The 13,579-nt window shown below is 40.3% G+C and overlaps 1 protein-coding gene across 3 annotated transcripts in view; it reads left to right on the top strand.

Annotated features, from left to right (window-relative positions):
- The window catches only part of LOC128448952 (intermembrane lipid transfer protein VPS13B), a 325,941-nt gene that overhangs the window by 199,435 nt on the left and 112,927 nt on the right, over positions 1–13,579 (top strand). For all 3 annotated transcript variants that reach the window (XM_053431840.1, XM_053431841.1, XM_053431839.1), the window contains exon 32: positions 11,250–11,453. In XM_053431840.1, coding sequence (XP_053287815.1) covers positions 11,250–11,453 — 204 coding nt within the window. The remainder of the gene's footprint in view (positions 1–11,249; positions 11,454–13,579) is intronic.

The raw sequence follows: 13,579 nt of genomic DNA on the forward strand, positions 1-13,579 counted from the left end.
AGGCTGCCTCGCAGTGCTTCAGCCTCCGGTGTGACCGGCACAAAGTTTGGGAGCCAGCTGTTATTTAAGGCTTGGCGCTGCGCTGAAGCGTCCGGTGTGAACCCAGCGTTAGTAAATAACTCACAATGCGTTGCTTAGCATACGTCACATACTACGTTGCTCTGATTGGTTGTAGGTCTATCCAATTGAGCGAAGAAGAATTTTACTTCCTGGTCAGTTGAAACACGCCCCATAATCACAGCCCAATGGAGCGGTCTCAGACTCACATTCTGACTAGAATTGTGAGTCTGACAACGTCAGGTTATGGTTTTTCCCTTTTATATATAAAATCTAAAAAAATGTATCTTTGAAGCCCAACAAATAGTTTGATCTACTCTCTCCATGATCCTTTCTGCCATGAATTTATTTTGCTTTGCCTTTAATTAATTCCTCTACCTCTCCACCCACCGGGCCTGTAGTTTAACTCCTCATTTGTATCCCTGTTTTGTGTTTTTCCTCGGTGTGATTCAATCATCATGTGTCTCTACAACACACTTCTCCTTTTCTCCTCCCACGTTCAATCACACAGGATGTTGTTTCCTGTCTTACCTTTTTAGCCTCTCTTGGCTTCTCCCTCTTCTTTTTATGTGCTCCCTTCTTCTCAGCCCTGTTTCTCCCTCCCTTGTTTCTCCTTTATTCCTCTTCATGCTACACTTTCTTTCCATGTTCCTCAACCCCCGGTCTGTCTCCTAATCTCCCTCTCCTCTGCAAGATGTTTTTCTACATCTACCCTCTTCTGTTCTTCACCTCCCACTTTACTTTGCTTCTTGTTGCCCCCTCTCATTTCTCTCTCTCTGGTCAGCTTACAGGATGCTGTTCAGCATTTCTTGCCACCAGGGCTACCGGAAAGAGGCTGAACACAGGCTTGTTTGATGTGCCATCTCCTCTAATTATTTACACCTGGACTCTTTGCTACACATTTTCTGCTCAACAGAAGCACTACTCAGACTCGTTCCTTCGTTCCTTCCTTCGTTCCTTCTCTCCTTCCTTCCTTCCTTCCTCCCTTGCTTGCTTGTTTGTTTGTTTGCTTCCTTTCTCCTATCCTTCCCTCCCTCTTTCCTTGCATGATTGCTTGCTTCCTTCCTTACTTGCTTGCTTGCCTCCTTTCTTCTTTAACTTTCTTCCATCCTTTCTTACTGGCTTCCTTCATTCCTGCCTTTCTTATTTGCTTATTTTCTTGCTTCCTTCCTTCCTTTGCTTGCTTCCATCCTTCATTCCTTCATTTTTTGCTTGCTTGCCTCCATCATTCTTTCTTTCCTTCTTTCCTTCTTTCCTTCTTTCCTTCTTTTCTCCTTTCCTTCCTTCCTTCCTTCCATTCTTTCTTTCTTTCTTTCCTTCCTTCCTTCCTTCCTTCCTTCCTTCCTTCTACCTTCCTTCTGACACAGTTTTTCTCCATGCAGCCTTGTACCTTATAGACCTAAGGGGTTATACAAGTCTATTCCACAGAGGCACAGGGGGCTGTCGTGTTTTCATCTCTCAGTCCCTTCTAATAAAACCAGGGTCCATGCAGCCCAGTTGCCAGCTCAGTGCAGACTGCGCTGTAGCTCTGTTTTGCTTGTTTTCTTTTATTAGTTTGTCCCTTTTTTCTTTCCATTTCTTTCTCTTTGTTTTTTTCCCCATTAAATGTTCTCAGTGCCTGCAGCTGTTTGGATGGCAGTCAGAAGTTTTGGCATTGTGTTGAGTGGTTTGTCAGGAGCCTGGCCCGCAAAGGCCACTTCCTCCTCACTGTTCTGTCGCTGCATCAAAACACTGACTTGAGGAGAAAAAGTAATAAGATATTAGCAGAGGGAGGAGTGATTGGAGGAGAAAATTAAAAGATAAGTTGAAACATAATGGGGAGGGAATTATGTGAAGATTAAGTGTAGATAAAGTATTAAAGACAGTGGAAAACAAGGAACAAAGGTGTGGAATTCAACATGGAGATTATCTTCCACACCTCATTAATTTTCATTGCAATATCTTCCTTTCCACTCATTCACTGCAGTAACAGTCTTCTTTTTACTCTCTGTTACTTTCTATGACTTTATCTTTGTTAGCTTCTCTCCTTTTTATGTCTCTAACATTCTGCATGGCCCCTCCTCCTTATTGGAACAAGGTGCAGTGCCAGAAAATACACCAAACACCCAGACTCAGGCTGATTCCTTGAGAACACTGTCATTCCACATGTAAAGTATGACGGGCTCCAGATGAGGCTGATTGAACGCAGCCTTTATTCCAGCTCTGGCCTGATGAGGCTCCCTGATATGAAGCCGTTTCATCAACCTCTTTGACGGTTGTAGGGGATTCTAGTTACACCTAACCACTTTTCATGTGAAGTTTCTGCCTGTTGGTCATAATCTTTGCTATATTTCCATACAGGAAGTGAGGACGGCTTTGGCTTCACTTAAACCAGTGGTTCCCAAACTTCAGACATTCAATCTCCGGCTCTGTACCCCCTCATTTTTTTTTTGCACACATACAGCCTATAACACTTCCTCGTTTCGCGTGGGAGTTGTAGTTCTGTCTGCCGTGAAGCCAACTGTCTTTGCCACGTCCTAAAACTTCACTTCCCATGATGCCGCGCGGCTCGTCTTAAACTGCTAGCTGGTGCACGCCCACGCTAAATCAACCCGTCTCCTGTAATCCTCGGTGCACGCAGCTCGGTCCTCTGCAGGATTTACACTTCGTGCACATTCCCTGCGTACCCCCTGAACCACTTCGTGTAACCCTGTTTGGGAACCGATGACTTAAACCACAAATCATTTGATTCATTTAACTAACAATTTAAGAAGTGCTATGTTGTGATGACATGCTTATCACTTCACACAACAGAGCCAGTCACAGCAATCATTGGTGGTGATTTGTGTTCACATGTTTTGTGATATTTTAATTGGAGGAATTATAGTTTGTTTGCTTCTCTGTTGTAGTTTGTTGATTCAGTTATAGGTGTTATGATGGCAGCCACATCCTTTTTAAATATCTTTAAGCAAAGTAGCTCTTGAATAACTCAAGACAAGACAAATCTTTTGAAAAGGTCACATTAGAAAAAGAACAGACATGAAATTATAAATTAAAAAAGAGCTTACTTTTCTGCTGGCATTGCTTATTCACACACTTTAAAAGAAAAAATGAATTATTAATGTTATCAGTAGCAACTTTGCTCTTCTAATATGGTGAGTCAGAATATTTGCTGTAAAAACAACAACATTTTATATCAATAACTTTATTGATATAGCACATTTGCACATTTGGAGATGGGCGGCTGTGGCTGAGCGGTAGAGTGGTAACCTCCAACTAGAAGGTCAGCATTTTATCCCAGTTGTATGAATGTGTGTGTGAATGGGTGAATGGCAATAAACTGTACAAATGGAAACAAGAATGTAATCTAAAATCAAATATGGCTAATAATATAGTGATATATATCTAAAATTTAACACAACAAATGATATAATACATAATCTAAAAGCAAAGCAAGAGATACATAATACAATATAATTTTAAAATAAGAAACATAAATAATGGCTAAAAACAATCAAATAAAAGTAAGTTTTGAGAGACGATTTAAAAACAGACACTTAAGTTTCAAATCTTAGTTTCACTACGTATAACTTTCCCGAAGGTTTCTACTTAAAACATTTACCTTCAGTTCACATTGTCAGACCCAGATTTGTTGTATTAATCTTAGTCTACAGTCTTAATCTCCATCTTTTACTGCGAGTTTTTGCTACATTTGCATTTCTTGATTTTAAATATAGTTAGTCTTTTTGTTTAAGACCTATTCTAATCAATTTCTTTACCTTTTATCCATTCTTCCCTCCCTCTCCTCTCATACAGAAATTTCACTTTTTATAAACACACTGTGGTATGGATAAATGCAAGATCCACTTCCGAATTATAAACACTGGCTCTGCAGTTTTTCACAGAGGAGGAGAAATTAGCGGATGTAGGAAGCATGTGTGCCCCAGATTATTGTAATTATTGTATGCTGTTTTTCCTTGCTGATATAAAGCATTTGGACACTATCTCATGAGAAAGCGGTTGTTTTCCTGAAGTCTTGGACAGCACCAAGCATCTCATCTGCTCTCACATTCTATAAGTCCAGTCTGGCTCCCCTTAAAGCTTGTGATTTAGACATACGTTTTGAATTCTATTATGTAGGAGCTTCCAGCACCAAGTCATTGTATTTTGTTTCCTTCTGTCTTTTGTTGCTGGAAGGAAATTTGAATCAGAACTAAATGTTGTTTAAGGTCAAGGCAAACGTGTACAAGTAGGACCTACTGTTTTAGCTATCTGATTACATGTTTGTTCAGCCTGTCTTCTAAACCTGTAGCATACATTAACCTAATCAGATATGGCCATCATTTCCCTTACGTTGTTTCGGAAAATTTTCATTCTTTATCCAAAGAAGGATAAGACCTTGACATTTAATTCTGTTGCTTCAAACATTTGTCAGAATTCAATAATTGCTGTAAACAAACTTGTAATCAACTTCAAAGTACTCTGCCAAAGACCTTCATCTCACAGATAAAAATGTGCATCTTCAAACATATACAAATGTCCATATGTACACTAATGTGAACCAGCTTAGCATTACTGAAAAGCTTAATCAATATCAAGTGTAAAAAAACACTAGTGGCTCTTGCTGTTGGTTCCATAAATCAAGTCTAATTTTACAGCTCCATAAAACACCCTCCTCGCCAGAGCATGAACTGAACAATTTAAGTTAATCTACAGGAATGCTCTGAAGACTGTAACCATCTTGGTTTCAGACTCATATCATAGGGTGGATTTTTATTGCATGTGCCTGTACATGCGAAGCATTATATTTTAATGTGTAATGCATTTACAGTTTTGGTATTTATGTGTGTTTTTATGCCTCTTAAAATATTTGGGAATAATGAGTATCATTATCATGGTATTTTGGGGGTTATGGCCCAAATGTTTGAAAAGTACTGGTACATACATTTAAACAGTAAAACAAATAATTATTAATGTTATTATAAGTGCGGTATTCAAGTGCAGTATTGTGAATTGTTATAAAATAATACAGTTATGCTAACCATCTAGAATTGTACTATTGTTTAACATGAGACCAGTAACCGTGACAATATATCTGATTCAGCATGAGGAATATATAACAGCTGCATCAGTAGGACTAAATAATTTAATTTAATAATCGCAAGACACCAGTGACAGGGTTTCAATTTTGACTCAAGCAAAAGTATTATTTTACTTTCGTTAGAGTTAAAGTAGTATTAAGGCATGTGTCTGTTCTTCTTAAACTTGAAGAAAATGAATGCATATGAGGGCAAGCCAGATCCTTGACCTCCCCTGCCATGTTCTTCACTGCAGCCAGTTATGAATAATCTACTCCACTCGTGTGTTTAGCAATTAGTTAAAGATAAGGCCTTTCAAATCAAAATGGCGGTAAGATTACATCATTTTGAAATTGCTTGGTGGGGACACAAATCTGGTTTCAATCAGAGGTCTGAGGAAGTCAGCGAGGCATTCCCTTCACACCTCCGCATCAGGGACTTGCTGCTAAAACTCCGCCTGACATGTTTTATAAAAGCAGTGTTATGTATAGTTTCACAGCAGGGAGGAAGCATCTGATCTGTTACTGCAAACAGAGGAAGTGATTTCACAAGCACTGACCCATTCATTTTCTTAGGGAAAATGGTAGCTTTGTCTGCGGTGATGCGCACTCACATAGATGACTCGTAGTAATTCGCAGCAGCTTCACGAGCGTCTACTATAGAAGATCTAAGACAGACATAGTGTGCACACACAGATGCACACACAAAGCTGTCATTGATTTCTGCAGCAGCCACAACTCCAGTTTTCCCAAATGAGGATCCATGATGCCTTTCTGTGTGGATACTCCACAGATGTACCTACTGTACTCAGTGCTCCTAAAAAGTCAGAGACTGTCCCTGTTACCAAAGAATGTTCCATGCATGGCTACATGCAAGCTGAAGCAGGAGAACAGAGTTAAAGATATACAGACCTTGTGTGTACATGCATGCGTGTGAAAGTGCGTGCGTGCGTGTGTGTTAAAAGCTAAGCAGAACAGAAGCAGTGGAGATGAGGACAACATCTGTGCTGTTAGCTTGATGCAGAGTACTTGAGAGTGACTTCTAAGTTTGGAGTTGTGTCAACATTTTGACTGATGTTCCGCCAACGATATGTGATATTATATAGCTTAAAAAATACTTTTTGATGTAATGTGTTAATAAATGAGTCGGTATCTAGCATCTGATTGTAGCAAACTATATTTTTACTGCACAATGAATCATTGAGTATGATGAAGGATTAGCAGTCTAAGTTGTATAGTCTCTGGCATGTGTGAATTCCATGAAATTCACCAGTTGAAGCCGAAGGAAATATCTGTGTAATCTTCACATGTGGTATCTTTGCAACAATGATGCAAGAAGCAGGTTTTGAATTAGTGCACGATGAGCCTATTAATTAAACTGGCCAGACTGACATCTTTAACAGGCCATCATGGTGAGCACATGTTAGCCGGTTTATTCAGAACTTTTCTGACACGGAAACTGTAAGATAAATTTCTCCTGTAATTAAGATATGTTCAAATCAAAGTCCAAACACTAACTTTTCAACAATGTCATTGTATATAAAGAGGCTTCTTTCGTCGTACTTTCTCTTAAGGTTTTAATATAATGCACCGCTGTCATGATGATGGTGTTAACTTAAGATGAGCCCTGCTTATATTGTCAGGAGAGATTGTATAGGAGCAAAACTTTCCTCGTCAGATCTTATTCAAATATGATACAACTAGTCGAGTATGAGTGTCTAGAAGTGCAATCAGCCTAATGGATAACAGGCTTCTGTAAGCAGCAGTGGAGATGAGTAATGCTGTCAGGCTGCAAAAGCAAAGATTATTGAGTTTGGTCTTTGGAATTTGTCAGTACATATAAGTCTGGACACTATGCAGATTTAAATGTATTATGCATCACGTCAGCAAAAAAAACAATAGATAGTAATATGTTGTCTTTTTCTTAAAATGTCCATAAGAAGACCTTTGTTACTTCTAATTGACAAAATTGAAGCTTTGTAACAACCTTTTTGTCTTGGATATTTTGTTGTTTTGTATTTAGTATTTTTTACTTCCCTTAGAACAGCTCCATACATCAAAACTCTTTTTACTAGCAACAGCATATAAGTCCTCAAGTCTCTTATTCTGCTGACTTGCCTTCTTCCACAACATAATTTTCCCCTCTCACTCAAAGGGCTACTCAGCAATCAAATTCAAAACCCTAATTACTGTAATTGGTAGATGCAAATTAACAGCAATTGGACTTGACTAGGGTTATAAATCCACATCTCAGAAGCTGCCGAACTTCTGGCAATTCAGAGTGGACCACCGTAGGCCGGGGTGCTTAACTTACTAAGTAATTGCAAGTTTCATGAATCATAATGCTTATGAATTCCCCCTCGGCACACAAACAGGCCCAGTGGGACTCCACTTTAAGCCACTGGGACTCATGGTAAACTAATTGAGAAGCCAATGCGAAGCTTTGGCCTCTCCACAACAGAAATACCATGGAGAGTTGCTGGGTGCTAATGGTGTTTGGTTAATGACATTTCAAGTCACAGGGAAAGAACATCAAAACCTAATTTTCTTTTTTTAGAATGTAAGTATCTATGTTGGTTTCACACAATACTCCTTTTGGATGTTACTTTAGCGTTTGAAAAAGTGGTAAAAAATATTTCAATGGCACATCTAGCTTGTTTTCTCGTGTTTCCGAGTCATTTGTTCTTTTAGTTCAACTATAAATTAGTTGGGCTCTATTTAAAACAAAAGAATATGAACACTCGTGACTCGTAAAAATAGCACTACTTTGTACAGATCTATTTAGCTTGACTTGGTCAAATGAAGTCTGAGATCTCAACGGAATTCTACTCAGTATGTATGTTTAACACAGAGAGCAGGAGCATTTAAATCCACTTCTGCCCCTGTTGTACGTGAAAGTAGACATATATTACATGTGATTGTTATGGAAATGAAGTGAAAAACAGCTCAAGGGTTGCGGGTTCAGGTTGCGGGTTTCAGAGTGACGAGATCCAGGAGCCAGCGGCACTTGGTATTACCCCAGTGCTTCCTGCCCCACTGGCCTCGGCCAGGGGATGTGGAGGGTGTGGTTGAGAGGGGGAGGTGGGAGGCCCATGAAAGGCAAGAGCCATGAGACACCCTGCCCCACAGGATCCTCTCGGCAAGAGGCTTTATTACAGCCCACGGCTCCCACACTTTTACCATCAAGCCCTGAACCTCAACCAGATCCCATTGTGGTTTGTTTTACAACCTTGAACCACTGTTAGCCTTCAAAACCTCAGCATGGTAATCAGGCTCTCACAAGATTCCACTTTCGCTCTTTTTCAACAAACGTTTTTTTCTTATTTACTCAATGGCTCTGTCTCAATAACACAAACTATATTTTCTTTTTCTTTTTACAAATCATTCTCTCCTATCATGCAAGTTTTATATTCCGAGTCTGTATGTTATTTCAACACAGCTGTGTGCAGCAGCAAAGTAAATCCCTTACTGGTTACACCTAATACCACCATGGCAAGGACCAGCTGTGTGAGTCTGCATGAGCTTATTTGTTGTTTATCTTAATTTGCTAATTATTAACTTATTATTAACTGATGTGTTATTCGTGTGCCCAGAGGGTTCCTTCTCAAATCCGATGACCACTTCACCAAACAATCCCAAATCTGCAACAGGTTAAATACTCAGTCTTCCTTACAAGTCAGTCTCATAGCACAAATCATGACCGATGCCCTGCCCAGCACATGCATAGACCCAAAGAATCCTGAACAGAAGAACATAACGTGCAATTAATTGCCTATTTGCAAATTTGTCTGTCCATCTTCCAGAGGAAGTGCTCACATGATAAGCCTTTTACTCCATGATGACGTTCTAGTGAATCTCTCTTTCCAAGTTTTGCATTTTAGATACATAACATTGCCATGTCTTTACTATTTTGTGTCTTTTCCACTTGAGGATTTGGGGGCTTGAATTAGATGGAGTCTTTTACTTCGGGCCATAATAAGATTGGATTGGAGCCTTCATATTTCAGCACTGATGCAAAATCAGCCCAGTGGCTTTTCAGAGTCAAATTGGATTTAAATTGTGTCAGAAGAGGGAGAGATGTTTCATACTATAATAGCCATCAATGTCATGAAACAGAGCATTTTTTCTGCAGAGCTTTTGATCCATTTTATAAATAGAAGAATTTTGTCATAAAAAATAATGTTTCTGTGGTATTTTGCTGCAATTAAAATAAGTTTGGCTCAGGAACAAGGGCAAAACTAAGTACTTGTGTTTGAGGAGAATTTATCTCCCTTTTCAAACTACAATCCAGGCCTCCCCCACCACCGCCTAGGCTTCCTCAGCCGAGAAGGCACGTCATCATGTACCATGTCACCACATGATAGTGGCGGGCAGATGTTTAGTAATGGCAGACCCAGAGACTCAGCAGAAGGGTGTGGTCCACCTGCCTTTTTTTTATTTTAATGTATATGGTTGGCAGAGTGAGTGGCATGCTTTCGCGTGGTGTTTTCTGATTCCTCTAGACCAAGCAGTGTGGTCTTTACATGACCAATCAGATATGTCAAACCACCAGTGTTTTCCCCCACATGTACAACAAGAAAATCTGGCTTCAATTATTATTGCACCCCAAAGGGAACTTCCAAAATTCCTCCCTTCCTCATTTGTCAAAAATGAAGCTCTCGTTTCCTGTGATTGGCTGAAATATGTCTTTTGATATTAAATCACACTGGTTTCCACTGGCTGCATGACCAAGACAAATGTTTATCATATTTATTTATGTCATTGGAGATGACCCTGCTGCTCAGCAATGCAGCGACTTGGCTGCAGACTCCCATGTAATGTTGATTATGAGTAAGAGAGTCTCCTAAATAAGCTGAAGTTAAGAGATAATTTGGAAAGCATATGAGGTAACTGTGGTTTGTTTAATGTGAAAATTACAGTTTGGGGTTGGGGAGGGTGATGGAGGTACTGTTACAAAAGCCCTAATGAATCTAGACTGACACATCCCACCCAAAACTTACAGGGCTCTAAGTTTGATTTATATTATACTCTGTTGATAAATGTGGTTCCAAATGTTGATTAAGGATCTGTTTCACTTGTTTGTATGTCAACAAATCCAGTTATGCACCTCTGATCTCCCATTGCCATTGTTTTTGTACTTGGTGCTTATTGTCATAACATCACTCTCTGGTAGAGTGTGGCTACGGAGGGGAAACGCTATATGAAAATTACCATTGACGTTGCAGAAACAAATAAAACTTCTCATGCTGCCACTACATCTGTAGCCATTTTAAGCCCTTATTTATACCATTTAAGCTCTCATTTGAACTCACCAGCACAAATAAACATATCATAATTAACCAAAAGCCCTGATGTCATATGCAGATGTTGAATTTTGATTATTCCTGTTGCGTTGTTAATTTTTCAGAATCTAGTCTCTCACCGGCAAAATAGATGACATCATTTCTTCTTGGCACTGATGGGACAGTTTTACTTACTTGACTGTAGAAGTTCAGAGACAGCACTGCCCACTCCTGACTTATCTCTACATCTTATTTACCATGGTTCAGTTTGTGTGTCCTGTAGAAGTCCTGTGTTTCTGAAGACAGAAATAGAAAAAACAGAGTCCGTAAGATTCCCACTCTCTACTAGACTACTGTGTTATGAAACCATGGCCATAAGCTTTGTTTACTGGTAATGATAATCTGGCCTGAATCAGAACTTTATAAAAGGCAAATTATTTCACCTGAGGCCTGCTTGTCATAAATCCTCTAGTAAGAATTGTGTGGCACTAAACCACTGAGCAGGTAATAGGAAGAAAGAAGTCAATCGTTGTTGGGGCCATCTGCCAAGACCTTTTAATGGCACTCTGTAATAGACTACCTAGTTTACTCCTTGGGTCATGTGCTTTATTGTAAATGAGTACATTAAGGACACCCTGATCCATTGTGACCCCTGCAAGAACTAATTATTAATACATGGACACGAACATATGCTTGTTGAATGTGACGACACTACTCCCTGCATTGTGTTGTGAACAAGGTACACTTTCCCAAAGATCTAAGTCTCAGCCTGACCTGGTCTTTCTAGGATTATTAGCATGCTACATGATTTTTATTGACCCAATCAAATAGCCTTTTCTTTCTCTTCCCCCCAGACGTGCACTGAACCTTGGCATCCTGCGTGATCCAGGTTCAGAGGTAGAGGACCGTCAGTACCAGGTCGATCTCCATTCCATCACCATTGGAACAGCTCATTGGGAGCAACTTAAGCCAGAGAAGGAGGGAATGAAAGGTGGTGTATCAGCAGAGAGTGAGAGGAACTCGCAGAACCCAGCCCTGGAGTGGAACATGGCCAGCAGGTTTGGATAAACTAAAGCACCTACACAAGTCATCTGTTAACTGTCAACAATGTTAACTGCTCTGTGCATAAGAGGCCGTGAGCAAAGGAAATGAATGAAAGGTGAAATAATACATTTAACTAGCTAGATATCTTTCTCAAAACTTGGATAAAAATCCAAGAATGGCCTTAATAATAATTGAATATTAACATAACCAATAGAATACTTTCATCTGCATTTTTGTTAACCTGTTGTTTTGACTCCATTATCAAAATGCTCAATGGTGTCCTTTTGTTTCGCAGCATTTTGGGGGGTAAAATGTGCTGTTATATGCGTGTTATATTTAGCCGCAGCTGCATGACTCAACACTGAAGTGGCAGTTGGTTGGTCAACAACTTTTGATCCAGAATGAAATGTCTTAGCAAAGATTCTATGAACATTTTGCACAGACATTCTTGGTTTCCAGAAGATAATTACTAATGACTTTGGTAATCCCCTGACTAGTAATATCCTAGCTTATGAACATAGGCTATTAGTCAGATCTCAGGATCTTGAGTTGCAGTTTATGCTACCTGCTCCTGCAGTTCATGCTAGCATAGCCTCGGCTCAATGTCTCTTCCGCCTAGTCCACGATATTTTCTTACACTTAGAGCGTCACACCTCAGCCATCGAACTTCAGGACCTTGCGTTGACAGGTAGGCTGGCTACCTCTTCCTGCTAGCACAACTTTTCACCTTCCTTAGCCTTGTATCTCTACTACAAGGCCACTACTTGGCCCCTCTTCTCCACCCAAACACTTATAGTGGCGATTCCATAATTTGGAAAGTCTGCTACTTGAACGCAGTCACTTATTGCATCCCTAGAGCCACAGTCGCAGTCATCCTTAAAAAGCTCCAGAGGCTGTCTTGCTCACTCCCATCATTCTTAACCCGAGTTATAGTTCAAGTGGGAACCAACAAACACAGCTCGGCTGCAGTCTGATCTCACCAAGAATCATTTCAATCACTTTTTTAACTTCCTGAAGACTTGCGGTAAATCTGTCTTTATATCTGGTCCTATGCCCACACTGGACCATGGAGTTGGGCGATACTCAGTCTCAAAGCTGGCTCCAGTCCGCTTGTTTAGCGAACATTCTTGGCTTTGCTGAGAATTTGAATCTGTTGTGGGTGTTAGGTTTAAGTGAAGTTTCGGACCCCAAAGCAGACACGGAGTGGTTTGTTGATGGATAAATGAACAGAGTTTATTAGCTGGTGAGGAAGAGGAAGGCTGGAGAAGCAGGGGGCTGGCTGGCTTGTAGATCCTGGCAACATGGAGGATGAAGAGCTGAGGGGCGAGGCACACGAGGGTTCTGGATGAAGAGAGCAACAAGGTTAGCGTACATCCAAAAGACAAGGATGTCGAGAGTTTCCTGCTGATCACTTGCTACCGTAGTTGATGGAATAATCTGGCATTGAAGTGATGAGACGCCCAGGCTTATATGGAGGAGGATGATTAGGAGGATTGGACGCAGGTGTGCCTTGTCCTGCTGCAGCCACCAGCCAGCCACACCCCCTGCCACACACAACACACAGGGGAACACAGAAGGGAAGGGGGAGAACACAGCCACAAACCACACAACACAAACACAATCACCACAGTGGGAGCGCTCCACCGTCATCATAAAGGATCCATGGGTAGCGAAAGTCAGCAGCTAATTTGCAGCATGTTGTACATTCTGCTGCGCGAGACTGGCTTTTTGCTCTCCAGACCCACCCCTTGGAAAAGACTTCCTCAAGTATGGTACATCGGAGTACTGCACCCCCTAGCTTCTCCTATGGGCCGTATTCACCATCAATTAAGCATTATAAACAACCTATGAAAAATATTACATTTCATATAATTTGTATATACAAAAATACAAACCAAAACCATTTACCATATAACCACTGATATATGCATGCAGAACAAACATACAAATACTTGAATAAAGGTTGTACTTCTGACTCCCCTCAACTGGTGTAAAGTATTCAATTAAATTAAATTTTATTTGTATAGCGCCAAATCATAATATGCATTTTCACAAGGCATCATTAACTGGAAGGAACATCTAGTCCAGGGGTCATCAACCTTTTCAAGCCAAAATTCACTTTTTAATTCTCAGCGTAAGC

The sequence above is a fragment of the Pleuronectes platessa genome, chromosome 10 (genome assembly GCF_947347685.1).
Source record: "Pleuronectes platessa chromosome 10, fPlePla1.1, whole genome shotgun sequence".
NCBI classification, from domain to species: Eukaryota; Metazoa; Chordata; class Actinopteri; order Pleuronectiformes; family Pleuronectidae; genus Pleuronectes; species Pleuronectes platessa.